At 50.8% G+C, this 28000-nt stretch overlaps 1 protein-coding gene across 1 annotated transcript; it reads left to right on the forward strand.

Annotated features, from left to right (window-relative positions):
• The first annotated feature begins 780 nt into the window (after nt 1–780).
• LOC118896002 lies at nt 781–27996 on the forward strand. The gene is made up of 11 exons (XM_036853642.1): nt 781–884; nt 8042–8121; nt 9136–9259; nt 11999–12125; nt 15182–15240; nt 18885–18953; nt 19084–19192; nt 21991–22194; nt 22879–22970; nt 25417–25546; nt 27850–27996. The coding sequence occupies exons 3-11, from the start codon at nt 9215–9217 to the stop codon at nt 27852–27854; spliced, it is 840 nt and encodes a 279-aa protein (XP_036709537.1). The 5' UTR covers nt 781–884; nt 8042–8121; nt 9136–9214; the 3' UTR covers nt 27855–27996.
• The last annotated feature ends 4 nt before the right edge of the window (nt 27997–28000 follow it).

Consider the following 28000-nt stretch of genomic DNA (forward strand, 5'->3'; position numbering starts at 1 on the left):
ATGAAGAGTGAGGCCCAGAGAGGTGAAGTAACCAGCCCAAGGTCACTCAGCAGAGGTAGGCTGGTGGACTCAGACCGTGTGGCTCCAGGGACCGTTCCTTCCTATAGGAAACCTCTAAATTACACACAGAGAGTGTGTGGAGCCCATGACTGCCTTCGGGTCACCTGCCACAAACCGGAAGGAGATATGCAAACGTAGAAGTGTTGCCACTGGAAGGCGGGTGGAGCTCGTGGCTATCTCTAAATGTTTAGAATTATCTTTGAAAGTGTATTTTGAAATTTTTTTTAACGTAAGGGAGGCCCTCCAATGGGCTTACAGGTGGTTGGCTTTGAGGTGCTGGATTCCGCGAGAGGGGCTGGCTGCTATGGATTTTCTAATTTCGCCACAGTGCTAATGTATTATGCATTCTCGTGTGCCTTGAAAATACTGAGACGTTTAAATGGGGGCACTTAACGTAACTGAAGGGGCGGGTGGAGGGACCCGCAGCTCCAAAGCGGGGTTTCGGCCGCCGGGCGGGGCTGCCCTGTCCTCCGCCTCTCCCGCTCTGGCCCCGCCCAGACCCCGGTTACTCCGAAAGCCTGGAGCCCGGAGCTCCCCCGCGCGGCTGGGACTCTCGACCCACGCGCCCGCCCACGTCTCAGCGGCCAGACGCGGTCCAAGGCGGACAAAGCCCGCGCCCCTGGGACGGGCAGCAGCGCGGGGAACGACGGCTCCAGAGAGCCCGCCCACGGCGTGCGGGGCGGGGCGGAAACGGAGCCGAGGGCGCGGGGCGGAGCGGCAGGCGCTGGGCTGGCGCACCGGGTGGGCCGAGCCCGGAGCCGCCGGCGCGGGGTGGTGGCCCCGGCGGGCGGGCGACATGCAGCGGGACAGCGGCCAGGCTGCGGGTCAGTGGCTGGACTTGCGGCCCCTCCCCTCTGTCGCGCGCGCCCCGCTCCCCGGGAGTGTGTGGGGGGGGGTCGTCCCCGGGACGGGGTGGGCTCGTCCCCGGGACGGGGTGGGCGCGTCCCGGTGCAGCCCAGCCCCGCGGCGCGGGTGTGAATGCCCGGGGCGGTGCCCAGGCCCTGACACGTGACTGGGGCCTGCGCCGGGCCGGTCCGTTCCCCGCGCGTCCCTCGGCGCAGGTGCCCGTCTGTTCCCCCGCCGCCCCCGTCCGCGCTCTGGTGACCTCCTCCCCGCCCCTGAGCCGCCCGAGAGCGGGTCCGGCGCCGTCCGCGGCCGCCAGTGCTGAAGCAGGGGCGGCCCTGGCTCCGGAACCGGCCTGCGGTCCCGGCCCGCCGCCACGGTCACCAGTCGCTGCTGGGGGCGGACGCGTGCGCGTCAGCGGGCGACTCTGGTCAGGAGAGCTGTTGCGTTGTGCGGCGCTCGGGCCGCGCGCTCGGCTCAAAGAATCTGTACTCACCTGTCCCGTGTAACGCCCTGGCGACCTGGGGGCGGGGACTGTGCTCCACAGTGAGAAACAGAGGGCTTTCAGTGACTTGAACGAGCCCCTCGGGTCGTTAGGGGAGTAACCAGGATTCGAGCCCAGGTCGGTGGGTGTCAGAGTTTCAGCGTCTACCGTGCAAATGTTGAAACTGACGCTGGAAAGATTCAGGTCTCTGTCCAGAACCTTCCCTTTATGCAGAAAATCCCGTTTCCCGACCTTGTATGATAATTTAGTGAAAATCCCGTAATTTGCTCCTGGCTGATATGTTTCTGTCACCTGCGGGCAGGTGACATTCGAGCCTAAAGTTGAACTCTGAAGACTGTATTCTCACGTTCCAACGCAGACTCTGACGACGTTAGAATACCACCAGTTCTTGGCTATAGCCTGCTATCTGGGAGCCAGGCACTGTAATAACCATGCCACCTCTTAGTAGTCCCATCTTACAGTTGAGAAAACTGAGGAACGAGAGATGATGTGCCTAATAGGTGGCAGAGCTGGCTCTGAGGCCAGACGTTTTGGCTGAGGCATAGGGGTGACCACTGCACTGTCCAGTAAGTGGGGAGGCCAGTGCCCCAGGGCAGGCACCACTTGTCTCTGGGTTGAAGAGCCTGAGCAAGTCATAGACTATTCCACAGTCTCAGCATTAGGCAAAGTAATCACCATGGCTTTTGCCCTCCAAGGAACTAGGACTTGGTATTGACCTAGAGCTCCCTGCAGTCTGCATTGTCAGCCACTGCTGTTCCTGCAGCCGCTGCCTGCGGCCTGGCACTGGTCCTAATGTCTGTCCACTGAATGAATGAATCGACTGGGAGCTGTCCTCCAAATGGGTTCCTTCCTGCTGTTCCTGGATCCTTGGAAAAGGGTGAAGGCAAGGCAGGGGAGATTTGGGGCTGCGCTCAGTGGGATCAGGGCATCAGAAGTCGGGCTGTACTAGATGGGAGAGGATTTCTGCTTGTTGGTGAGATGGCTGGGGAGATGGGAAGAGTAGGCAACCCAGTGTGGAGGGCCCCATCTGCCCTGCCCTGCTGTGGACACTTGGGAAGGTCACTGACCTCTCTGAACTTCTTTCTCCATCTGTGGGTATTGCCATGGTAATCAGAGTCATGCTGAAGATTAAACGGGATAATATGCATAAAGGGTCTGATTATCATACATTTTCATCACCACCTTTTGGAGTCAGTTATATCAGTTGGATGAGAATGCAGCTGGATGAGTCATTAGGGCCCAGCCTCCTGGAGCTTCAGATACCAGACTAGGGGGCCTGGACTCCATGCCGAAGTCAGGGGGAGCCATAGAGTGATATGAGCAGAGAGGGAGGTGGTGAGATTTTCACCTGTGGACCCAGAGGCAGGGATCCTCAGGAGGAAGCCAGGTCCTACGCTGCTGGTGGGCGTGAAGTGGGTCCAGCCTGTGGAGGGGTATGTGCCAGCCAGGGTCCATCTAAATTACAAACTCACATGCCCTTTGACCCAGCAACCGGATTTCTAGAGAGTCCACTGCATGCATGAAATGCTATGTGTGCAAGACTAGGAGTAACCTGCATCTGTTACTAGGGGCCGCTAACTGCTCTGTGGCCCATTCACCAGAAAATGCAGCGGCTGTAAATGGGCTGGTACAGAAAGAACTCAAAGACATAGTAAATGAAAGAAGTAAATTTAGTGCAGTGCAACTAGTTTGCCATTGTGTGGGGGACAGAAGTGTTTGTAAATGAACAGACTAGCTCTGGAAGGGCATGTGAAGAGCCCCCTAACCGGTAGCCTCCAGGGAGGGGACTCGGTGCTGGAGGACCAGGGAGGGGCACTGTCTACCCTTTACCATCACCCGTGGGTACCCCCCCCCATTTCTGAGCCATACCTACGAGTTATGATTCAAAACAGAAATACCATTTTAAAAAACAAGAACAGTCCTAGTGATGGATTACAAGGCCTGGACCAGGCTTGGCCATGTGGATACAAGCCAAAGAAAATTCCAGAATGCTGGGCTTTGTCCTCATTATTTGCCACACTTCCCCTTCCCAGGAAGCTGAGGGGGAAGTCAGTGGATTCCTTCCTGTCTTTCCTCACTCTAAGACAAGTCAGCGTCTGGAGCTGTTTGGCAGGGGGCCTGCATTGTGGTTGTTAAGTAGTACTTAATGGGATACTGATGGGGTCACTCTTGAGCATGGTCACTTGAAAGTTATTACCTTACCCTCCGCACGAGGAACCATAGGGGGTGCAGGTTGGAGGAGGAGGACAGACCGCTGGGCTGGCAACTGGGAGACCTGGGTTCAAGATCTCACCTGACTTTTCCCACCTGTGTGATTCTAGGCTTCTCTCTGGAATCACTTTGCTTCCAGGCACCTCAGTTTCTCCATCTACAAACAGGTTGTGTGTGCGTGTGTGTGCATGTGTGTGTGTGTGTGTGTGTGTGTGTAGGTCGTGCATACATCTAATAGATCTGAGCTATGTAGTGTCCCATTCCCACCTCTCTCCCATCTGTAAAATGGGATCATAATTACCATCCTGCCTACTTCACAGGGGATCAGGGGATAACTTGACCGCAGATAACATTCTTGACATTCTCAAAGGATAGTTTTCTGTAAACGCACCAATTTAAAATGTCACTAAAATAACAGTGACATTACTGAGAACCTACTGAGGGCTGTGTGCTGCTCTGAGGACCCTACACGTTTTAGTTTAATCCCCCACCCTCAGAATGTAAGCTCCAGGGGGACTGGATATCTGTCTGTTCTATGTGCTGTTGTCTGCCGTGCCCAGCATATAGCAGGCATCCTGTAAATACCTAGGGTGTGAATAGGCGTTTCAACAACTCCGTGAAGTTGGTCTGGAGTTTGCCCTAACATTGTGAAGAGGAAGCCACGGTCCCGGCAGGTGAAGTGAGTTGCTGCTGGCGTGAAGCTGACTCATGGGACCTGGGGGCTGAACCCCAACGGTCTGGGTCCAGAGCCCACACTTCTAACCATGATGCTCCCCTGGGCGAGGGTCCGTGAGGCAGGTCCAACAGAGCAGGACCTGAGGGCCAGCTCGGTTGTCCTGCTCACAGGGAGTGACTTGTTTCTGTGTGGCACCTCCCCTGTCCTTACCATCTGTGCCCCGGAGAAATGACCACCAACTCAGGTTTTAGGCATTTGCTGTCACTTGTGGGCATTTGAAAACACAAATGGCATATCGCAGAGTGCCTGTGTTGGATGGACTGACTCTAGGGGTGGTGGTGATTTCAATGTCTCTGACCTTATGCGGCCGTTTCTTGCTGTTTTAGTGCCCATAGAATTCCTTCTCCCATCTCCAAATGGGACAGGCAGCCTACTACCTGGGAGCTCCGTGATCCAGACGCGCTGCCGGGACCTGGTGTCTCTGCCCACTCAGCACATTGTGCTGCCTGAACCGGGGGACCCGAAGGAGCAGGGCTCAGAGGAGCCAAAGGCAAGTGCGGTCCAGGGCAGGCACAGAGGGCCTCACGTGCTGCGTTGGCATCGTAACACGAGTGATAACACCCGCATGTTTAGTGTGTTCTGTGCTCCGAGCTCTAGGCTGGCACTCCTGGGCATTGTCTCTTCAAACCCTCTCAACCCTGTGAGGCACAGAGAAGTCAAGGAACTTGCCCAGGGTCACACAGTAAATGGCAGAGCAGGATTCGATCTCAAAGAGCTTGGCTCCTGAGCCTAACTACTCCAGGAAACGTGGGGTTTCTGGTGAAGGTTCTGGGGTGAGGTGAGCCATTCTCACCTGGGAGATGACCCCCATTCATCCTCTGTGCAGGAAAAGCAGCTGGTGAGGAGTGGAGTGGAGTGCACAGTGTGGCTAAGTGAGAAAATAACCAGGACCTGGACTTTGCTGGGGGAGTTGATTGTAAAACCACTGGGGCCAAGATCCTTTTCCCAACCATGATTATAATCATCATCTGAGCTTTGATCTGGTTCCCAAATGATTGACGTGATTAGTTGTGTAAACTGAAATATTTTTCTCCTTGAGATCTGCTCAGTTGCCTTGTAGAATCCTGTTCATTGGTATGTTCTTGAGTTTTTTTTACCTTATCAATAAGGAGAAGGAACATACATGCATTGAGCCTTGCTATGTGCTGGGACTGTTCTGGCCCTCTACAAACCCACCCCAGTGCTGCCTTTTGTTGTGTCACAGTTAGGAGCTGCAGAGGTAAGGGGGGCTCAGACTTAGAGTGTGTCAGAGCCAGGGAGTGAGCCCATATCTGTCACTCAAGCCCCTCATACCTTCTGCTACACCCTGCTGACTCCCAATGGACATTTTCTTTGTAAAAGAAAATTCTGTGTATAAAACCAAATATCCAAAATTCACTGTCTGTTACAGTCTGAACATGAAAGTTCTGTGCTGGTCAAGAATCCAATTGAAATGGATCTTTTCCCCTTGAATTTTGCCAATCCACTGATTTTCTGCTCTCCTGCTGACTGCACTTTTTTGTAATCAGTCTTTCCTTGCTCAATCATGTTCTACTTCTGCTTTTCCTTTTAAACTAATGTACTTGAGTGTGTGGGAAATGCTCTCCATGTAGTAACACCTTGTGCTAATGATCAGCTCACTGTGTACGTGGCTCTATTTAGGGCAGAGTCAATTTGGTATAAATCTTGTGTGAGAAATTCAGCGAGAACAAAAAGCTTCAGAGAAAAGTATCCCTGCAGCCTTCCCAAGTGCCTTTGTCTCTGTAACTATGGTTTCCAGGCAAACGAAGAAAACACTCAGGAAGGATTTTCTTTTAATAAAGAACCTGAGACAAAGGACCAAAGATGGCAGTGAAATGATAAGCATTTTTATTTTTAGTTTTGACTTATGAAACTAAAATATAGAGAAGTACAATAAATACCAATAAATGAAAGTGTTTCCTCCAATTAGAAACAAACAAACAACTTCCTCCGTGTGCTACGGCAGAGGAGCTGAGCAGGCAGACAGGAGGTGGCTGCTGTGAGGCAGGGCTGGGTGAGCCGGTCCACATCCCACGTGCCTCCAGGCAGCTGTGGGGTCTCCCTCGGAAGGCACGGCTCTAACAGAGGCCGCCAAGTGGCCAAGTGGCCAAGTCATTCCTCTTTCTGAGTGTCTTCCTGTGGCGTGGGATGATTGAAATATTTGCTTCTGGTGGGGAATGTGAGACTCAAATTCAGGAACGTGTGTGTTGGAAAGCTCCCAGTGACATGGACTGTAGAAATGGTTTCAGTTTTTCTTACACGGAATCAGAGCTGACCGCAGGACCCGGGAGCTCTCCAGGGTTCTGAACGGCTTGTCCTTCACTTTCAGACTCCAGGGATCAGCAAGGAAGTGAAGAAGGGAGAGTGTCATTTCTTGTCATTTCTGAGTGTCATTTCTGTCATGCACCTACAGCCTGCCCGGCACCTTGCTAGGTGCTCTGCAGCATTCTCTCTCTCTCACACACGTGGCTACTAGCCTGGCTCTTTGCCTCTGCCTGGCCCGAGCTCTACCCTCCTGTTCCTCAAGTGCCCATGCCAGCTGCTGCCCTGACCTCCTCCGTCCTTTGGTCCCCAGCACATGTGGCCTGGCTGTGGCAGCGCCAGATCCTCACCCAGCCAGCCTGCTGGGCCACTGACCGACTTCGTGTCTCCTGGCCCTGGAAAGGCCACAATGGGCATGTCTGGGAGGGAGTTTTGAAAACTGGAAAGCTGAAACAGCTGAAACAGAGGTTTTTAAGGCCACATTTTGATTACTCTCCACCATTAGTGGCGTGTGTGTGTGTGTTTGGTTTAGGAAAATTTGAAACTGAGACGTGAATGGAAGGGTGTCCAGGCTGTCGTTCGGTAACTGTTATCCCTGTAATGAATTGTTGCCATTATTTACATGCATCAGACTGGGCTGCTTGAGGGCCAGGTCTGTGTCTTACTCAGCCCTCTAGCCTCCGAACGTGGCACAGGGCCTCAGTGGCAGCAAGGGCACAGGCACTGTTGATGAACCAAGAAACGCAGTGAATGGAAGAGAGAGGGGCAGCTTGGGTCTCCCTGCCAAGAGCTGGCTGCCACAGGAGGGGTCTGCCTTCGATTGTGGCAGCCTGCGTTTAATGAGCACTTACTAGGTGCCTGGCTCTGTTCTAAGAAATACATGAATATTTCCACATTTAATCCTCACTGCAACCCACAAGGTTCAGACTTTTATGATCCCCATTTTACAAGTGGGGAAACGGAGGCATGGGGATGTTACTAATTTACCTGAGGCCGCATAACAGGTAAGTGGCAGAGCTGAGATGGGAACCCAGGCTGAGCACCAGGCAAGCTCAGATGTTTACGCCCTGTCCCCAGTGCTGAGGCTGGGCCCCACCCGCTGTGAACCGAGTTACTGAAACCTCATGTTGCTTTCTTGATTGCGCCCAATGTCCGCATGCAGTCATAACACAATGGGAGGGAATGTCTCCGGCTCCCCCACCTTCTGGGGACACCAGGGCAGTGATGATGTCCTCCAAGCCTCGGTTCTCTCATCTTCAGGGCACGATTATTGCTACGCCGCAGAGCTGCCAGGAGGTCAGAGGCCACGTGGGTAAAATGTGACGAGGACACTTTAGTATGTTGCCGTATTGTAGGCTGTGATTCGAATATGGTAAATCATTGTTGACAATCCTGAGGTTCTCCTCTGTGTATTACTCTTTCAGAAAAGGAAAGGGGGCTGGCCTAAAGGCAAGAAAAGGAAACCCCCGAGGGAGCCTCCTGTTCCCCGCGCTCCTAGGACAGGGTAAGATGGGGAGATTACCTGACGGATGTTCAGGTAACATTTTGGGCTCACCATGTGGCCTCTGCTGTGTGCCAGGCCTGGATGGCCTCTTATCCCATCTCAGCCTTTATCTGTTTTTCAGGGCCCTTGATCGTTATGGGGCCTCACACCCCAGGGAGTGAGGGAGGGTTGTTTAGTTCTTTAAGCTAGAATAAGGTTCTGATGCCCAAAGGAGAGCTGGGCTTGGCTCACAGACAGGAAAGGGGGTGGCTGTGAGGCCAGCAGGTCTGGTTTCCCTTTCAGGCTTGCAGATGTGGATGCTTCGTGGCCTCAGGCGAGCTAGTTAACCTTCATCAAGGCTCAAAACGCCCCCCCCCCAACCAAGTGCACTGAGACCATCCATCCCTTGTCCCCTGCCATCGGAGGCTGCAGAAGAGAGGCCCCAGGCCAGTCACTTCCCACTGCTCTGAGGGTCACTTTGCTCCTCTGGAAGCTTGTGCGCTTTTGTCTTTTATCCTCAGGGTCCGCACATTTCTAAGGGTGAAGGTCTTTTCTCAGTTTTCCTGTAATTCCTGTGGACGTGGCTTTTGTTCCAAAGACTGGTTTGTCTCACCCCAATGCCCACAGCCTCTCTCCCTCTCCCTCAGCCCGAATCCCTGATCAGGAGGGTTAGGGGGCCTGTACCTGGAGCATTTGGGCTGCACAACAACCTCATGAGCAGTGTTGTATCCATTACACAGAGGGGAAAACTGAGGCTCAGGTGGGTTGAGTGAGTTGCCCACTCAGTCTTCATGCCCCTCCCATCGGGGGGGGTCTCCCTTAGGTCTTCCATCAGTCTCTGGATAAGCCAGCCATTCAAATATTTTCTCCTTTTCTATTAACCTCCATTTCACTGGTTAGATTGAAAAATATGGGCAAACCCATGACTGTTTATTTTTATGAAAACCTGAAAGTGGAAGTGGCTGCAGCAGGCCCTGCAGCCTCCCCTCCAGCCGGTAGCTCAGAGCTGTTGTGTTTGTTCCAATCCTGGTACAGGTACGTGATATTCCTCAATGAGCAGAGGAACCCCCTGAGGGCCAGGCACCCAGATCTGCCTTTCACGGAAATCACGAAGATGCTGGCCGCTCAGTGGGCTCAGCTGCCCCAAGAGAAAAAGCAAGTAAGTCCTTTTCTGCGTGGAATGAGCAGAGGAGTGGGCCTAGCTGTCTGCGGCCTTGATTAGGGGCTGTTCCCTCCTGGTCCGTCTTTTCACACTGGAGCCAGAGGGAACTTGCCAGAAGGCAGGTGGGAGGTGCCTCTCACCCCACCCCTTAAAAGCAATTACTGGTCTCTGTGGCTTTGGCGTCCACCATCTCCCAAACTGTGTCAGGAGGAAGGGCGAATCCATGAAACATGGCTAAATGGTCCAATAAGTTTAGGAAATTCTGGAGTAAATCAAGTGAAACAGATCTTTTTTCCCCCTGCAGGAATTCTTTTTGGAGCATTTTAATATAATTTTATTCACTTAAAAATATTTCAGGTGAGGTCCGTTTTCTCCTGGAAGGAGGTGTGGAAGGAGAGACGGGGCAGAGCACTCTAGGGGTGTGAGAATCTCTGTCATCTCTCCTGTGAGGCTTTCTCAAACTAATTCCACTATGGAACCCCTTATACACAGAGCACCTGTTAGCCTCCTAGGGAAGTACGTTCTGGGGTCACAGGGGAAGAAACACTAACGTAGGGGATACAGTCATGCCTTTACCCTGGCATTCATGTCCAATGTCAACTTCTGCCACCACCCCACCCCACATTCCAGTCACACGGATCAAGACACGCCTGCTTCAGCATCCCTTCCTACAAAATCCCTCCCAAACTCCTTCTAAGTATGTCTGACCCCAGAGCCCATACTTTTCCCACAACTGCCCGCTGCCTCTGGAGTGTCATTTCTTTGGGTTAAATGCAAAGACTCTGACATGAGCTTCTTTAAACCCCTGCACTTGCAACTTTTTGCTGTAGAAAACCCTTGCTTCAAATTAACTTGGCTTGGCCAAAAAGTTCATTTCGGTTTTTCCATAACAGCTTACGGAAAAACACGAACGAACTTTTTGGCCAAGCCCGTGAAATCCTAAATTGGGGGCGTGGTGTCAACTAATAACATTCCTCTCCTTGCTACTCAGGTTTGCAACCACTCAGGAAGTAGATCCAGTAGCCAGTGAGACAACTGGAAGAGCCCTGGCTGTCCCAGTCTGGGCAGGCCCCCCCACCCCGACTCTGGCTAAGAGCAGACTGGGGCCCTGGCTCTCTGCTGGAGGCAGGTCTCGGGGGAGGAGAGAGGCGGGGCTCCACCAAGCATCTCTGGTTCTGGCTCCCAATTTACCCTTAGATAAACCCCTCCTCCCACATGGAGGAGAGGGCAGTGCAGGAGAGGCCAGAGGATACGCTTCCGCCTTACAGAAGGAAACATTGGGAGTGGGGAAGAAATGTTCCCACCACACATACCTGCTGAAATGTAAAAGAGGTCAAAGCAAAACTACCTTGGTTTAGTTGGGTGAGGATGGTTAGGTTTAGTCCCCACCTGCTACAACGGCTTAAACCGCTAACATGCCAGTCTGAGGGGCTGAGCAAAAATTACAATTGGCTTTGAAATAAGCATAGTGATTGCAAAGCATAGGGTAGCTCTTATGGGGCAGCGAGGGGCAGAACCTCTGATCCAAGGTTTTAGGGAGTCTCTAAGCTATTTTCATAATTTCAGAAATTCTTTACTCTCTCTGCACCCCAGCTGCCATGCCTGGAGCTCCTTCAAATCTTTTAAAAGCCCTGCCTTACAGCGTTGTCAGTTGTCCCCTCGGTGAGACTCAAGTCCCTGCAGGAATGAGACAGAGGCCGTGCACCACATGCCAGGTGGAAAGAGGGTCCAGAAGCCTGAGGAAAGAGGCCATCTAAGGGACTGTCAGCTCCATACTTTATTAGGACCAGTTCAACACATCAATGCTTTAAAAGTTTTTTACTTAACGTGATAATTTATTTCAAATTACCAAGTGCATAAAGTAAATAATCACTGTGAATAATAATTACTTGACGAGTATTCTTAGAGTGACCTTTGGCGACACAGACACAGACACACACACACACACACACACACACACACTGGTTGTCCCTGGGTTATACCAGCTGGTGCCAGCCTCTGTGGCTGGAGATGAGTCCAAGTCCCTGCCTTAAAGGAACTCACAGTCTAGGCTGTCGGGACCCCCGAAGTGGACGCATACAATCCATGGTGAGGGGTACAGAGGTCTGTACCAGGGGCAGGGGGTCGCCAGGAGGCACCTAAACCAGTGTGGGAGTGCCCTGAGTCAACCTGGGGGCATCAGAGAAAGATGCTCAAGGAGGTAAATGTCCTGTGATAGATCTTGAAGGATTAGTAAAATCTGGCCAGGGGAGGAAGGTTGAGACAGGTGTTACTGATGGAGGGAAAACAGTAGCAGATGGGGTAGCTTGGGGCTGGGTCTGATTCGTCTCTATCACTAGTGCCCCACCCAGGACCCTGCACAGAGTTAACCACTGATGTTTGCTTGTGTGATAATTGAATAGAAGTGTAAGGTCCCTCAAGGCGGGGAGGGGAGCTGAGTGCTACCCTCCTCTGCAGTCATCAGACCACACCTAGCAGGATGGTAAAAGCCACAGGGAGGCAGATTCCAACTGATTGGAAGGGAAACTTTCTGTGGTCTCCATCATTCAAGTAAGGAATGAACTTGCTGTTAGGTAGTGAGGTTCCCATCCCAGCAGGTATGCAAGTAGAAGATGAGCAATAGCTTCTTGGGACCATCCTAGAAAGACTGAGGCAAGTTGGACAAGAGGACACCTCCAGCCGCCCCCCCTCCCCCGGATTAGGAGAGTCTCAGAATCTCTGTGCTCTATCTTCCAGAGGTATGTTTATGAGGCAGTTGAGGACAAGCAGCGCTACATCCGAGAGCTGCAGGCCTACCAGAGCTCCAAGGCCTACCGAGCCTTCCTGCGGAGGCGGGCAGCGCACAAAGTGCAGGCGCTGTGCGGTGAGTGGGGCCCGGCTGGGGTGGGCTGCAGCTTCTGCCTCCCAGGCCTGAGGCTATGGGATGTTTTACGGCAGAAGTGACATTTGAAAAATGCTCTGTGTTAGTCTCAGCCTTGGTCAGCATTCACATCCTTATATATTATGGATATTAACCCCTTGTCAGATATACTGTTTGCAGGTATCTCCTCCCGTTTTGTAGGTTGCCTTTTCATTTTGCTGACTGCTGCGCAGAAGCTTTTTAGTTTGATGTAGTCCCACTTGTTTATTTTTGCTTTTGTTGCTGTGCTTTTGGTGTCATATCCAAAGCACTATTGCCAAAACTGGTGTCTAGGAGCCTTTTCCTTACATTTTCTTCTAGTTTTTTCAGTTTCAGGTCTTACATTTAAGTCTTTAATCCATTTCAGGTTCATTTTTGTGTATGGTGTAAAATAAGTGTTCAACTTCATTCTTTTGCACGTGGTTATCCAGTTTTCCCAACATCATTTATTGAAGAGACTATCCTTTCCCCATTGTGTATTGAATTCACTGAGTAGATCCTCTTTGAACACTTTAAGTATATACATTTTTAAACGTGTCAATTATACCTCCGCAAAGCTGGGGGAAGAGCCACGCCCCGAACAAAGCAGCCAGCATCATGGTCTCCCTTTGCGGCTCTTCTGGCCGGGATGAGACACATCTTGTACCTGATTAAAGAGGAGACATCTCATTCCCTCCTTCTCGGGAACGTCAGAGAACGGTCAGGTAGTGCTGGGCCAGTGATTACATTTTAGTCCTTAGAAAGAGGAAAGGAACCCGCAGTTATGGAACTCACTGCTTCTCAAACTCGAAAGTACCCTGGATCACTGGGAGTCTTGTTAAAATGCAGGTTCCTGACCCTGCAGGTCTGGGTCTGCATTTCCAACACGCCCCTGGGGCTGCCGAGGCTGCTGGTGCAGGGACCACACTCTGATTACGCTGGGGGTCCATGTCCCCATAGCATCTACCGTCCCCACGTGCCAACAGCATCCTACTGCAGGCCCCGGCATTGCCCAACTGGAGTCAGGCCTGATGTGTCAGGAATCAACACACCAAGCATCCCTAAACCAGTGCGCACAGGAATGGCAAGAATGGCAGGTAAACACCGCAACTCCCGCAACCTGCCATGCTGAGATGTGTCCCGTGCGCCCCCTCGAGGCTCCTGGTGGGACTGCGCCCTATTGACTGTAGTGGCCTCTGCTCAGCAAGGGCCCCCATACTGGCTTTCTCCCCGTCCCGACCCACTTCCCCACTCCTCTACCAGCATTTCCTGGGATCACTGTCCCAAAAAAACCCCACTTGCACCAAAATCCTTGTCTCAGAGTGTGCCTCTGGGGGTGCAGGCCTAAGGCAGAGAGGCGAACTCCATTTATTGTCTGCTGACCCTGCCTTCACCATGGAGGTGGCTTCTCATTCACCGTCTTTGCCATCCTTATTGGAAGCTGTATCAACTGCAGTGCCCACCAGAGGCCCATTTTACATTTAGACTCAGGGCTGCCACCCCACCCGTGGCACATTCCCCTCCAAGGGGCACATGGCCTCAGGGCAGCTGGGGTGTCCTCACCAGTGGTGCGGGGTCCGTCACTGTCCGTCCTGAGGGTTCTTCCTGCACGCCCCATGCTGGGGGCTGACCGGCATCCCGCCAGAGCCCATCAGCTCTCCACTTTGCCGCTTCTCACTCCCGCCTGGGCCTGGGTGAGCGCTGCCTCCATAGTGGTCAGGTGTGGGCTCAGCGGTCCAAATGCCTGGATCCAAATCCTGGCTCTGCCACCTTGCACAAATCACTAAAGCATTTAGTGCCTCCGTTTCCTCATATAGAAAGTCGGGCTGTAATAGGACCTCCTGCACAGGGCCTGGTGCTGATCAAACGAGTTAAACCATAGGAGCTTGGTGCTCAGTGCCTGGCACACAGCGAGTTCAGCAAGTATTCGTGCTTCATACCCTTGGCACTGGGGCACGAGCCTCCCCCCTCCGCCACAGCTCCATCCAGAGAGAGTATCTGCAAACTTCTGTAAAGGACTAGATAACACTTTACTCTCTGTGGACCCTGTAGTCTGCGTTGCAACCCCTCAACTCTATGGTTGTAGCAGGAAAGCAGCGTAGACAATATGTTAATGAATGGGTGAGGCCGCATGCCAATAAAACTTAATTACAAAAACAAGCAGAGGGCTTGCTTGGTCCACAGGCAGCTCCACTCGGGCCCATTGTGTTTCTTGGGTTTCCTCTTAACATTTGTTTTCAATCAAGCACCTGCAGCTAAAAATAATCCATTGAAAACCACCGGTCTAGCATATAATTAGTATTAGCAGAGTGGGATGTCGGATGGTTCTGAGGGAGCTGTGAGGCCTCCGGTCCTCATTTGAATGTCAAAGCTAAGCCGATTGTGCCCTGAGACCTCTGGCTAAGGGTCTCCCCATGAGCAGCTGTCATTCCCCGTTCATACTTTTCTCCCTAAGAATGCTATGTCAGGCTTCGCGGAGAACACCGCATCGTGCTTAATCCTTCAGCCATGCTGGAGTTCTGCTGCTTCTTATTTTTGTGATTATTGTAGATTGTCATCACATGACAAGCTGGCGTGTTACAAAGAAAGGCCGCTCCAAGAGAGCTTGGTTTTTAAATAAGATGTATTTCTGTCTTATTTAAAACACAGTAAATTTAAAAGTTTACTACATAAAAATATAATAATTATAATAATTTTAAAAATACCACTGGATTCTGCCATGCTAATAAAAAATGAATTGTTTACGTTTTCCTTGTTTCTCTCTCATCTTCATTCCGTACCTGGCCAGGTGTTTTATAACTGAAGTCAGAGGTATCCGGTTTTTTCCTCTTGGTTTATAATAAGGGATTTTCAGACCTCTATTGAATTGAGCAGCTGAAGTCAAGCACTGATCCTCCAGCAGGAAGCATGAAGACCTCTTAGGATAATCTTTTCAGCCTCAGAAGGCGCTTCTGACCCTTGTGTTGATGCTTCTGCAATAAGGCTGAGGCCTTTTCTGAGACAGATGCTTTGTAAAATGATGCTGTTTTTTTCTCCATCAGGAACAGGTACACTAGGATGTGAATTTGAGAGCGAGGGCCTTGACTTCTCAGCAATTGACGTAAGTATTCGCTGGGGGGGCAGGGGGATGTGGTTTTAAAATAATCACCCTCATTTGGTATGGGCGGCTGAGAAATGGTCCCTCCCAAAGGATATCTGGGTCCTAATCCTTGGGGCCTGTGAATGCTACCTTATATGGCAAAAAACGGGTTGGTCTTTGAAGTTGTGATCTAAGTTAAGGTCTTGAGGGAGGGGAATTATGCAGTCACAAGTGTCCCTACAAGAGGGAGGGAGAGGGACATTTGACACAGAAGACGAAGAAGCCTTGTGACCACTGGCAGAGATTGGAGTGATGCGTCCACAAGCTAAGGAAGCCGTCAGCCACCAGAAGAGGCTGGAAGAGGGCTAGGAACAGTTCTCCCCAGCACCTCCAGAGGGAACTAAGCCCTGCCACAACCTTAATTTTGGTCTAGTGAGGCTGATTTCAGACTTCTGGCCTCCGGAACTATGAGAGAGTAAACTTCTGTTGTTTTAAGCCATCCAGTTCGTGGTAGTTGGTTATGGCAGCCCCAGGAAACCACAGCATCCGGGCACAGGATTTCATGCATTGCTGGAGTGTGGCTCACACATCAGTCCCTTATGGAGGCCTTTCTTTGTGTGTTCCTTGGACAAGTATGTACTGAGCCCAGCTCGGTGGGAGGTGGGAGACCAGGCTGAGGATGCAGAGGTGGGTGAAGCACAGCCTGACGGCTCCTGTTCAGGGGAAACTGGCAAGTGTGCAACACTTCACACCAGGGTCTGCTGTGATGGACACACGTGCACGGTGAGAGCGGCCCCTGACTCTGGGCGAGTCAGTCTCAGGGCAGGTGATTCTGAGATGATGCTCGTGAAGAAGAAATGGGAAATTCCTAGAGGAAATGCTGGCCGGATGGAAATGAAGCACAGAGGGAGCTCTAGGCTGGGGAAATGAGAATTGCAAAGGCGGGGAGATGGGAAGCAGCCCAGTGTGTGTGTGGGACCCTGAGCAGCTCAGGACGCCTGGAGCAGACAGTGTGCGTGTGGGGACGAGGACACGGCAGTGGGGACCAGGGCTGTCAGGTGGTCTGAGCTAAGGTGTCATTTGTAGGTGTTTCCCCTCTGAATTTAATTGATGATGAAATATATATATTTAACAAATGAAGAACAATTGAAAGTGAATCTTAAGGGGCAGATGTGTTTACATTGAAACGTTCTGGAAGGCTACACAAGAAGCTCTTGTAGTACAGTGAGTAGAAATGGGAGTTGGGTACCTTTTACTTTCACTTTACACCCCCCCTTTTCTGTTACTTTCAACATGCATTTATAATAGCTTTAAACATTGTTTGAAGTACACCACCTTTTATCATTAGAAAATGATTTGAGACTTAGAGGGCAAAGGACTTCCTGTGTCCATTGTCCACCTGAAAGGTCAGCCCTCTGTGGCCCAGGCTGGAGCCGCTATGAAAGGAGCCACATGAGTGGAGGTCCCGCCGGCAGCCCCTCCCCCTGAAGGGGTCTGCTCTGCGCAGCCAGCTACTCTCCCACCAACCCAGCCATCCTCTCCCTGGAGCCTGCGCTGGCTCCCCATTGCCTTCCATGACCTGGCGTCCATCTCCCTACCCACCATGTCCCCCACCCACCATGGAGGGAGGCCAGCAGGCACCACGCTTTTTTAGATCCTTGCCTTTCTTCCTCACCCATTCTGTGACCTTAGTCAAGGCTGAGGTTGGCCTTCCTCATAACAAAATATAGCTCAGAACATGACTGTGAATGATGTAAGAGCCGACGGTCATGCAGTGTCCATGCCTGGCTTGAAAATATTAGTCACTGTTATTGTTTCACGTCTCATATCTCTGTCCACCAGTGTAGGTGGGACCGTGTGTCACATTCTTTATGGGGCTGCCCTGTTAATACCTGGTAATGCAGGGGCACGAAGCCAAGAGGCCAAGGGCCAGTAGCTCAGCGGCTGGTACCCAATGAAAGTGCAGCTGCTCTAGTTGAATTTGAAGGGAAACATGCACTGATTCTCATAGATGAAGACCTCACACTTTTACGGAGAAATGGTCAGGATAAATGGTTCCTGGCTATTGTTTTTCTTGGACACTTTTTCTTGGGTGCCTGTGATTCATCTTCTCTTGACAGTGGTTCCTAGTCTTGGCTTCAGGTTGTGAAAGGATTTGTACTAGGGATTACCTGAATGAGTTTTGGGTCCCTCCCATAATTGTTCAAAAGGTCACCAAACCTAGAAGGCTCAGCCCCACCACCCTGGGCTACGTGCGATTAATTTTACAATAATGACGTATTTCTATAAGCAAAAGTGAGAGGATGGAATTTTTTGTTGAGGTGTACGTGCAGCTTGGATGTTCGCTCTGATGTCTTGGCACCGGCCTTGATGAGCATTTGGGGCCCTTTCTCGGCAGTGGCCTCTCTCTCCTCCGTGAAGTTCCCTCCTGACGAGTCCCCCTCCCTCTGCCAGCCCTCCTCATCTTCCCGCTGTGGAGCTCCCTGGGGCCCCCTTGCTCCTGGCCTCTCTTAGCAGGTCTTTCTGCTCATTTAGTGAGAGGCGGAGGCAAGCCTCACAGAGGGTGCGGAAGGAACCCTACAGACACTCTTCCAGTTGGGGGCACCTATCTGGGCTGAAGGAGTGCCCCTCTGATGCGGGAGAGGATTCCTGAGAAGCAGAGTGAGTGGCAGTGTCCTGAGCATGGTCAGGTCCCCGCCAGCTCTCAGGGCGGCAGGGGACACTTCAAGTCTGTGACAGGAACCATCTCTTGTCAGAGCTTGGGGAGTTTTTACATCTCTGAACTAAATGTAAGCAAATACATACAGCTCTATTTTTTTTTAATTAACTGTTTTTCTTTTAAAAATAATATACGTGGGCTTCCTTGGTGGCGCAGTGGTTAAGAATCCGCCTGCGAATGCAGGGGACGCGGGTTTGCGCCCCAGTCCAGGAAGATCCCACATGCCGCAGAGCGGCTAGACCCGTGAGCCACAACTACTGAGCCTGCGCGTCTGGAGCCTGTGCTCCGCAACAAGAGAGGCCATGATAGTGAGAGGCCCGTGCACCGCGATGAAGAGTGGCCCCCGCTCGCCGCAACTGGAGAAAACCCTCGCACAGAAATGAAGACCCAACACAGCCAAAATAAATAAATAAATAAAAATTTAAAAAAAACAAAAACAAAACAAAACCGTGGTCTTCAAATTAAAAAAAAATCTTTAAAAAAAAAGTCTCCTTTACCCCCAAAAAAACTAATAAAAAGGTAAACTATGTATTCTATATTAAAAATATATATATATATACGTGCATGGTAAAAAAAAAAAATGCAAACAGTGCACAAAGGTTTACAATGAGAGGTGGGTTCTGTGCACAGAGCCCCAGGCCCTCACTCCCCCGCCCCATCCCTGCAACCCAAGGCATCCACTACAACCAGTTTCTAGTGCATCTTCCAGAATAGTCCATGGACATATGAGCACCTACAGGTTAGTACATATGTATTTTGATAAAAGGACACATCTTTGTCATTTAGTCACAGAGTTCATTTTGTTCATGTTTTCAAAGCGAACTCTTTGAAAATATGAAAAACTCAGAATTGGTTGTGGACTCAGACAACACCACCAATTCTCAAAACCTCCCTGTCGTACCCTCTTTGCCACATTCCTAACACTTTCTCTCTCACTCGGTGACAGAGGCCTTGGGATGAGTTGAAATTCTCAGCTGTGCTCAGAAAAGCCTCAACCCGGCAAGCGATCTCACAGGTGAAAAGAGGACTAGCAAGATCCAGCCTGGCCCGCCTGAAGCCCATCTGCCGTTTTAAGCTAATTTTATGTTCAGAGAAGGCGGGATCCCGCCTCCTCCCTGCTCACCAGAAACCGTCTCGGTCCACAGGGGGATGAGAATGATGACCTGTACTGTCGGACCTGCAGGCAGTTCTTCAGTTCCCTGCATAACAAGCGAGAGCACCTGCTGGGGAAGCAGCACCTGCAGAACCTCACAGGTAACCAGCCTCTGCTCAGTGCAGCCCCTGCTCTGCACTGTGCTTGCTGAGTGGGCTGGGGCCACTTACTTAACCTCTCTGTGCTTCCACTACCTCATTGGTAAAGTAAGGTTGAAATCGCCTGCCTCACAGGGCTCTTCTGAAGATGGATATCAGAGCCGTGTGCAGGCCTGGTTCAGCTGAGATGTCACCTCCCCCAGGAAGTCTTTCCTGGTTTCAGACATGGGGTGGGGGGCTCCTGAGGGTGTGACATGTACCCTTTGCTTAATAATTATCATCCCCTGCTACTGTCACCATCACCCTGCAACATGTGTGTGTGCACATACATGCAGAGACACAAGACACACTCACACACAGTCATGACTGTGTGTGCACGCACACACACACACACACACACACACGTCTGTTCTCCTGGAAGGAAGGAGCCATGTGGTTTAGGACATATCTCTTACCCATAGTAGAGTCTCAATAAACATTTGATGAGGGAATGCACACATGTACAGGAGGCTCACCTTTGTCTGGGGTTTGTAAGGAAATAAACTGTCTTCAGTAATGTCTTGTTGAAGGTGAATAATGGCAATGAAAGTAAAAATGAATCTCATTACCTGAAACTGAGTATAATGTGTGCACTCCATATGCCTAGAGTTATACTGTGTAAATTACCTGCTGGAGAGGATTACGGCTCATTTCAAAATCTATAAAATCATGTACTGGGGGACCATGAGGCTGTAGATACGTGTGGCTCTGATTCCATGTAACTCTCTGAGGGCCTTTGCAGTTATTTAAAGGGAAACAGACATGGGCACGCCTTGCTTCGTCTTCTCCCTAAACCGCCTACCAGTTTTATGTTAACAGGCTCTCAAGAGCGTTTCCATGTCTGCCTTAATTGCTGTGATATTGTTGGAAAGCAGGGCTTTGAGCAGCTGCGGTATCTGAGTCTCTGGGTCTCTGAGTCTCGGTCTTGATGGGAGGGGGCATTAGCCACTCATCCTTTCAGAGCAGGATCTCATGTGGCTCTCGTTGCCTGGGATCCCCCCAACCCCTCGAGATGAGAGTGAGCCCAGGGACCGCCTGCTCCTTCTGTCACCGCCCCAGAAGAACCTGAGCGGTCCCCTCCCCGGCTCTCCACTCCCTCTCAGCAAAACCAGGGTGGGGAGCAGGCATGCGGCAAGGTCCCAGAGCTCTTTGGTTTAACAGTGTTATTGAGATCTAATTCACACACCATAAAACTCACCCACAGAAAGTAGTTTTCAGTATATTCACAGATATGTGCAACCACCACTGCAATTACGTTTAGAACATTTTCATCACCGCAACAGAACCCATCCCCGTGAGCAGTCACTCCCCATTCCTGGGCAGCCACTAGGGTGCCTTCTGCCTCCATAGGAGGCTCTGGCAGTTTAATACTTGATGTCTCCTTTCTGTGGTGACAACAGTCATCCCCGCCTTGGTGACATCTTAGGTGGGCAGCACCCTGTCACCATTAAGGACCTGAGTTTGAATCCCTGCTCTGCCACTTACAGTGTTTATCACCTTGGCTGAACTCTCTGCCCACTGCCTTCATTTTTTCAAGTGCAAAATTGGGAATAATGATAATAATACTGACCTCACAGGGCTGTTGTAAGGAAATGAGTTAATCCTGTGATGCCCGGCACACTCTGGGTGTCCACTGTGTTATTATTATGAGCTTGGGGGCTGTAGCGGATAAGCAACTCCCTACCTCCCCCCTTACTTTCCAGGAATCTCAAACTGCTAATGGTTCCCTGTAGCTCCCTGCTCTGCAATTTCTTTTCATCTCCCCTCAAGCTGCCCTTCTCCAGGAATGGCCTTCCCACCTCTGTGTACTGGGTCTCACTCCTATTCATCCTTCAAAACCCTATCAAAAAGGTGAATAATAGCAAGTGCTGGGGAGGCTGTGGAGGAATCACATCCTGATTCACTGCTGGTGGGAATGTCAAATGGGGCAGCCACTTTGGAAAACAGTCTGGCAGTTCCTCAAAAATTTAGTTACTGTATGACCCAGCAATTCCACTCCTAGGTATGTACCCAAGAGAACGAAATATATATGTTCACACAATATTATGAATGTACATGACAACATTATTCATAGTAGCCCCAAAGTGGAAACAACCCAAACATCCATCAACTGATAAATGGATAAACAAAATACGGTCCATTCATGCAGTGGTATATTATTCAGCCTGAAGAGGAGTGAGGTACTGATATGTACTACAATGTAGATGAACCTTGAAAACAAACATGGTAAGTTAAAATCCAGTCACAAAGGACCACAGATTGTATGATTTCCTGTATATGAAATGTCCAGAATAGGGAAATCTGTAGAGACAGAAAGCAGGTTAGTGGTTGCCTAAGGCTGAGGGAGGGTTGGGGAGTGGGGGTGATGGCTAAACGGAACCAGAGTTTTCTTGGGGAGGTGATGCATATGTTCTAAAAAATGATTGTGGTGGTGACTGCACATATCTGAATATACTAAAAAACATTTAAGTATATACTTTTAATGGGTAAATTGTATGGTATGTGATTTAGATCTCAATGAAGTGTTTGGAAAAAAGATACCCGTCTCAGTCAAGGACCCCTCCTCCAGGAAGCCTCCCTTGCTGCCCTCCATCTGGCACTGGTCCCAGTACATTCTTCTTGTACATCTGGAGACCTGGGCAGGGACTGGGGTTCGGAAGGGATGGCTTGCCCATATCTGGACAGAGGGCCAGACCCCGAGGAGCCGCCTCATCTTTTGCTCAAGGGGCTGACCTTTGACACGGGATTTCTTTGCTTTTTAGGGGAATTTGAAAAAGATTCTGCCGAGTGCTTGAAGCATCTGGAGCCTCTGGAGGGAGAGGTAGGTCAGAATTTGAACAAAGGGGACTCAGAGGAGGAAGCTGAGTGCCCTGATCCACTTCCACTCAGAGGCCTGATTCCAGAGACGAGTTTTGCTTCACTTGACTTATGTTTCTTGCAAGAGTTCATCTTTAAACTTCTGAAAAGTGAGTAGTCAAGTTCTACAACTCCCTAGTAACTTTGGTGACCGAGGGTTTTATAATCCTAGTAAGAGCAACCTACATAATAGGTTATAATATTAAGTGGAACAAAAAAAAAGAAAAAAAAAGAAAGGTTGCAACTACGAGAATAACAATAAGTAAAGATAATAAATAATCAGATGGGAAATAACCGAGGGCTTCCGGTAAGCCAGGCACAGGTCTAAGAAGTTTATACAAATTACCTTTTAATTGTGAGTTCGGTTATAGTATCACCTCCTTTTAAAGATGAGAAAAGTGCAGCATGGGGAGGTTAAGTAACTTGCCCATGGTTGCATAGACAGTGAGCTGAGATGGGATGGGTTCCAAGACCCAAGTTCTTCATAACTTCCCTACGATCTCAACTATATTTATAAAATTATGCATATGTGAATCTGTGCCAATGTTAACAGTGGTTACCTCTGGCAGGCAAGAGGAAGGTGCTGTTTTTCTTTATTCCTTTCTTATTTCCCCCAATGGATAGGTGTCCTTTATATTATCAGAATGAAATAGGCAATATCAAAAAGGGTTTTGAGGACGCCCTGTACATGTCAGGGTCCCAGCTGTTGCCTGTGTGAGGTGCAGTTCAAAGAGAAGGGGAGGTTTTGATGGAAAGAATAGATAAAAACGGCCTTCTCTCCCCTTTCCTCCCAGTCAAAGAATTTGAGCTCAGAGAGCTGAGGAAGACTTTAGAAAGAGCTCAAGTAGAGCAGGAGGCCCTGCAGAGGCAGCTGCTGGAGTTCCAGGTGAGGCTCTCGGGAGGGAAGCGCCCAGTCCCATCTCTGTAGCCCAATTGCTCAGCTCAGGGCCCCACCTGGTGGGGTCGGGAAGCAGGGGAAGAAGACCATGTGGTCCGATTGAAATAACGCATCACAAACCAAGGTGCTACTCGCCTCCCCACCATTCCTGCTAGAGCATACTTGTTATATATTCTTGTAAAATACGGAGTGTTTGTGTTTTCAATGTAGAGAAATTGTGCTGTGAGCCTTCTCGTGCTGCGTGCTTGCTTCACGCAAGGCTCCGTGTTCATCCACGCTGCCCCGTGGCATTTGGCCTGCTACTTCTGCACCCACTGCATGCCCCTGGCCCACTCCCCTCGCTGGGGGCCCCGGTTTGCACCAGCTTAGGGTGTGACGAGCATCCTTGCTCGCATCCTGTTCCATGAGAGGTGGTCTGGACCACATACCGCAAGGAGGGTTGCCTGGTGCGGATTGTGAATAATTTTCAGTTGGCAAGTGTATGCACATTTATGCATTGATGGGTGGTACCTGTTTTGATGAAAGCAAAGAGAAGATGAGGTGAAACCATGCATAAAGTCACAATTTTTAAATGTGTTATTTTATTCTGATTACAAAATTAAGTTATATTCCTTGAAGAAAATTTTGAAATTTCAGAAGAAATTTGAAATTTTCAGAAAAATGAAATCCAATCATTAGAGAAGCATCATTAACATTTGTGTAGCATCTTCTAGTCTTGTTTTCCACAAATATCTAAATCTGTTTACATAGATAAATATATTTGTATATTATCTATATATTTATGTATCTCTGTATTTATCTAAATAGGTAGAGATAAGTAGGTAGGTAGGAAGAGAGACAGAGACAAAGGAAAAATTGGAATAAAAACCACACAGTTTGATTCCTACGGTTGCCATTTCATTCCATGGTAGGTAAGCATTTTCACATCTCCTTCGATGTCCTTGTATGAATTGCCTCTCATGGTTGCAAAATATGTCATTATGTGGATGAACCATAATGGATTCCCGTTTCCCAGTTGGTGGGCATTTTGGCTACATCCAATCATTATATTATAATAACGCAGTGAACACTCTTGTCAGTCTTTACACTCGTCCTTGAGCTCCCTGGGGAGGGATTCCTAGAAGTCTGATGCTTACTTAACAAGCACAAGCCTTAAAGAGGTCCAGAAAGGAGGTGGCATCTGCTGTCGTTCCGAGCACAGGCTCTTGGGGTTGGAATCCAGGCTCTGCCCCCAGCTGTGTGCCTCGAGCTCCCCTCTTCATTTCTTCACCTCCCCGGTTATCAGTCTCTCCATGCACCACTAGGGGGAACAGTAGGTCTGCCCCGTGGGGTGGTTGTGAGCGATTAAATGAGCTGATCCACCTGGCAGGGTACCAATGGGCATCACAGCATCGCCCTCTGGGGCTGTCCCCTCCAATGCCTCCAGCAGACTCTTCATCCCACACTTCTGTGCACCCCAAAGTTCCACCGCCATTCCTGTTTCATTTGAGTGTAGTTTTGTTAAAGAACTTTGAAGAACAGTGAATGGTTAAAAAAAAAGGAAATACCCCAGTTATCTGAAGCCATCGTGCAATGACCCCCCTGACATAGGTCCCTGGAAATCAGCCCTGCCAGGGCTCCTCGCTTAGCAGCCTAGGCGGCAGGGAGAGTGTGTGCCGGGGTGGGGAGGGGTGTCCCTTACTGTCCGGGACCTCCTTAGCAAGGCATCTCACTGAACTCCCAGCCCACATCTTAGAGGAGGACAACCACGCCTGCCTCCCAGGGATGCTGGGAGGGGCCGAGGGTGGGGCACACAGTCAAGCTTTCTCCAGGGTGGGAGCCCACCCACTGCACACACAGCCCTTGCCCTGGGGCTGCCCCATGTCATCCTGGCCCCCAGGGCCCTGCAGATGGCAGCATGAGAAGGGCTGGCTCGGAAATCAGGCCCAGCTGTGGGTCTGGGCTCCCCTCCATGGTCAGGGGGCTGGGGCAGGCCACTGACACCCCGGAACCTCGCTTCCCAGGTGGGGACACATCCTCAGCAGGAGGGTGAGTGAGATACTGAGCGATATAAAGGGTCCAGCATGAAGTAATAGGGTTTTTAACAAGTGGGGGCTGTGTCGGTGGGGTGGCTCTTTTACTTATTGGAGGTGGGGAGGGGAGATGATTGACTATTTTCATGAATTCTGTGTGTGCCCTACAAGAGCAGCTGCAAGACCCTCTTTGTTTAATTGTTTATTCGATTACTTACCTACTTGGGGCCTATTTACTTATATACTCATTTACTTTTAATTATTTATTGTTCATTTACTTATTTACTTTCTCATTTACTTATATACATATTTATATACTTATTTATTCACTTGTTCGTTTGTTCATTCATTCATTCATTCATTCATTCATTCCATTGGAAAGTCTTGGAGCTAGCTGCCTGAACACTTTGGTGTTCTTTTAGAACCGGCAGCAGAGGCTGGAGGTGGAGCTGGCCGGCCTGAAGACCTACGGGGTCGTCCTGGAGAAGGAGTTTGAGAACCTGAACATGGTCCTGATGCTGTCCCACTTCGGCCTGCGAGTCATAGACACGAGTGAGCCTGCCGTCCGGGGCTGTCCCTTTCCCCCTCTCCCCAGGCCACGCGCACGCTCCCTCCAGGTCCTCGCTGGTCTGTAAAACCGAGGCCCAGACGTTCCTGTCCATTCGCTTATTCATGCCTGCGTCCCTCACTTCTTCACTCAGCATGCTTCCCGCATGGCCAGTGCGTCCAGGCTTGGTGCTGGGTGCTGGGGGATGTACGGAGATGAACGATGATACTGTGATCCTAAAACCAGCACCCACGGGGTGCCAGACCCTGAGCTGGGCACCGCCAGGGGATGAAGAGGTGGAGAAGCCCCTGGTCTCAAGCTCTAATCAGGTGGACAGACCCTCAGTCACTAGACTGTCGGGGTGCAGTGTCCCAGCGGGGAGCTGCCCTCCATGGACAAGATGCTGTGGGCACTCAGTTGGGAGGCAGTTCCCTATCTATGGGAGGTGGGCTTCTAGAAGGACTTGACAGAGGAAGGACCCAAGAGGACAGTCCCAAACTCCTGAGGCAAAGATGGGGCCAGAGGCACAGCAGGCAGGGAGCCCCGCGTGTGCCAAGGCGGTGAGGGAGGGCGTAGAGCACATGCATGGCTGTGTCCTGTGCAGGCCTGGTGCAAACACTCTTCTCTTTGAAGAAAAAGTCATGAATACCATTTCATTGTAAAATGTTTAAATGTGACCTTTTGGAGAAACATAAAATGTGAACATTCCCCTTCCCTCCCCACTCCCCTGCCCGATCTCTTCCCTGCCCTCCCTAGAAGCTTTTACTGTTTGCATCTTCCTGCATCTCCTTCCTTCCAGCTGTTTTCTATCTGTTTATGAATGGGGTGGTGTTAAAAATCATTAACAACAGGAATTTCTTGAGACATGGCTGGCCATGAGCTGAGAGCAGGGTCCCTGAAGCCCCTGCTGGACCAGGCCTTAACCCCCTTGGTTGCTGGATTGGGCAGCTCCTGGGCAGTTAGGGGCCCTTGGGCAGTGGCTGTTTACCAATCAGTCTGGCAGATGTCAGTACTTTCAGACCTGGTATAGCCTCACTGGTGCATTACTGGCTGGCCACCAGCACTGTGCAGGCGAGAATCAGACGGATTTGTTCACTGACAGCTTGTCTGTTTGCTACGAATGGGACAGCGCCCCAGTCCCCTGCTGATTCACGCTGGCTGGGACACCTGGGGTTTCACATCACGGTGAAGCAGTGACTCCAGAACACGTCACATCTGGGCACAGGGTGGAGCGTCCCTGCTCTGTAAATAGCGAAGCCTCAAGGCCAAGGGCCCCGGCAGTGAGACGGATGGAGCAGGTCCTGCTGCTGTGGAAATTTGGAGACCTGTCCTCTTTCCCTCCCGTGCCCTCTCCTCCCCATCCTCGCTTGAGAGCATTGGCCCTGGCCAGATTCCATGTGAATTTTTGTACTTACATAGTGTAAGTGAGATTAGGGAGAGGTGGCCAGGCTTGAGCACTCCTAAGAAAGGAGGATTACACAGGCTCAGGTTCCTACTGGATGTGGGAAGCAGGTAGGAGGTGTGTTCTCCAGTGTTGATAAGCCCGTGGGCCCCAGCTCTCTCTCCCTCCCCGTGGCCTCTTTCTTTCCTTGTGAATTGGATCCATTTACTGCAGTCATGACACCGGCAGCTCTGGGGAGCAGACGAAGGATGCTATGGGAGTTGGTTAATGCCCACGTGTTTTCACGTGGTGTCCTTCTCAGGGAAGGCATGATGGAGGGCATTGGATGTGGTGCCTGGGCAGTATAATGTAAAGGAAACCCGGCTTTTAGAAAGCATTTACTGATCATTGGCTCCAAATTTATCAATGCATCTGGTGTCAAGTAATGTCCAGAAAGTGGTTTTGCAGGTTCAGCTCCTTCTCTGCTCCCACAACCCTCTGTTTCCTGTGGTGGGCAGGAAACAGCCCACTCAGCCCACTCACTTGGTTCACTCCATCCAGAGACATCCTCTGAGCCCTGGGCTCGGTGCTGGGAAGCCAGAAATTCCCGGAGACATTTTATGACCTCACAGAGCTCCAAGTCTCAGAGGGTGACACTAGGGAATAAATTGGGGCTGATGATGTGACCCAGCCGTCCTGCCTAAGCCTGAGTCGTGTGCAGTGGAGCACCAGGTGGGCCCTCCTCTCAGACCCCCTTCTGCAGGACCCTGTCCGAGTTCTCTGTCCGGGACCAGTGCACAGTTGTCTCTGCAGGAGTGTCTGAGATGAGCAGAGCAAGCCCGGATCATGCTTCATCTGAAGGAGCCCTTGGGCTCCATAGCTTTTTCCTGGCAGTAAACTGTCTGCTCTCCCTTTCCAACTCTGCAGCATAAAGCAGTGCCCACCCCTGCACCGACGGAACCCCAGGACGCATTCTGGACACACGGGGGTCAGCTTCCAAAGATGCATTTCCCTCAGTGGAGGAAGAGTGGAAGATCCTGGGGTCCTGCGGATGGGACGGCCAGGACGGCTCTACTGA

The sequence above is a fragment of the Balaenoptera musculus genome, chromosome 5 (assembly GCF_009873245.2).
Source record: "Balaenoptera musculus isolate JJ_BM4_2016_0621 chromosome 5, mBalMus1.pri.v3, whole genome shotgun sequence".
NCBI classification, from domain to species: domain Eukaryota; kingdom Metazoa; phylum Chordata; class Mammalia; order Artiodactyla; family Balaenopteridae; genus Balaenoptera; species Balaenoptera musculus.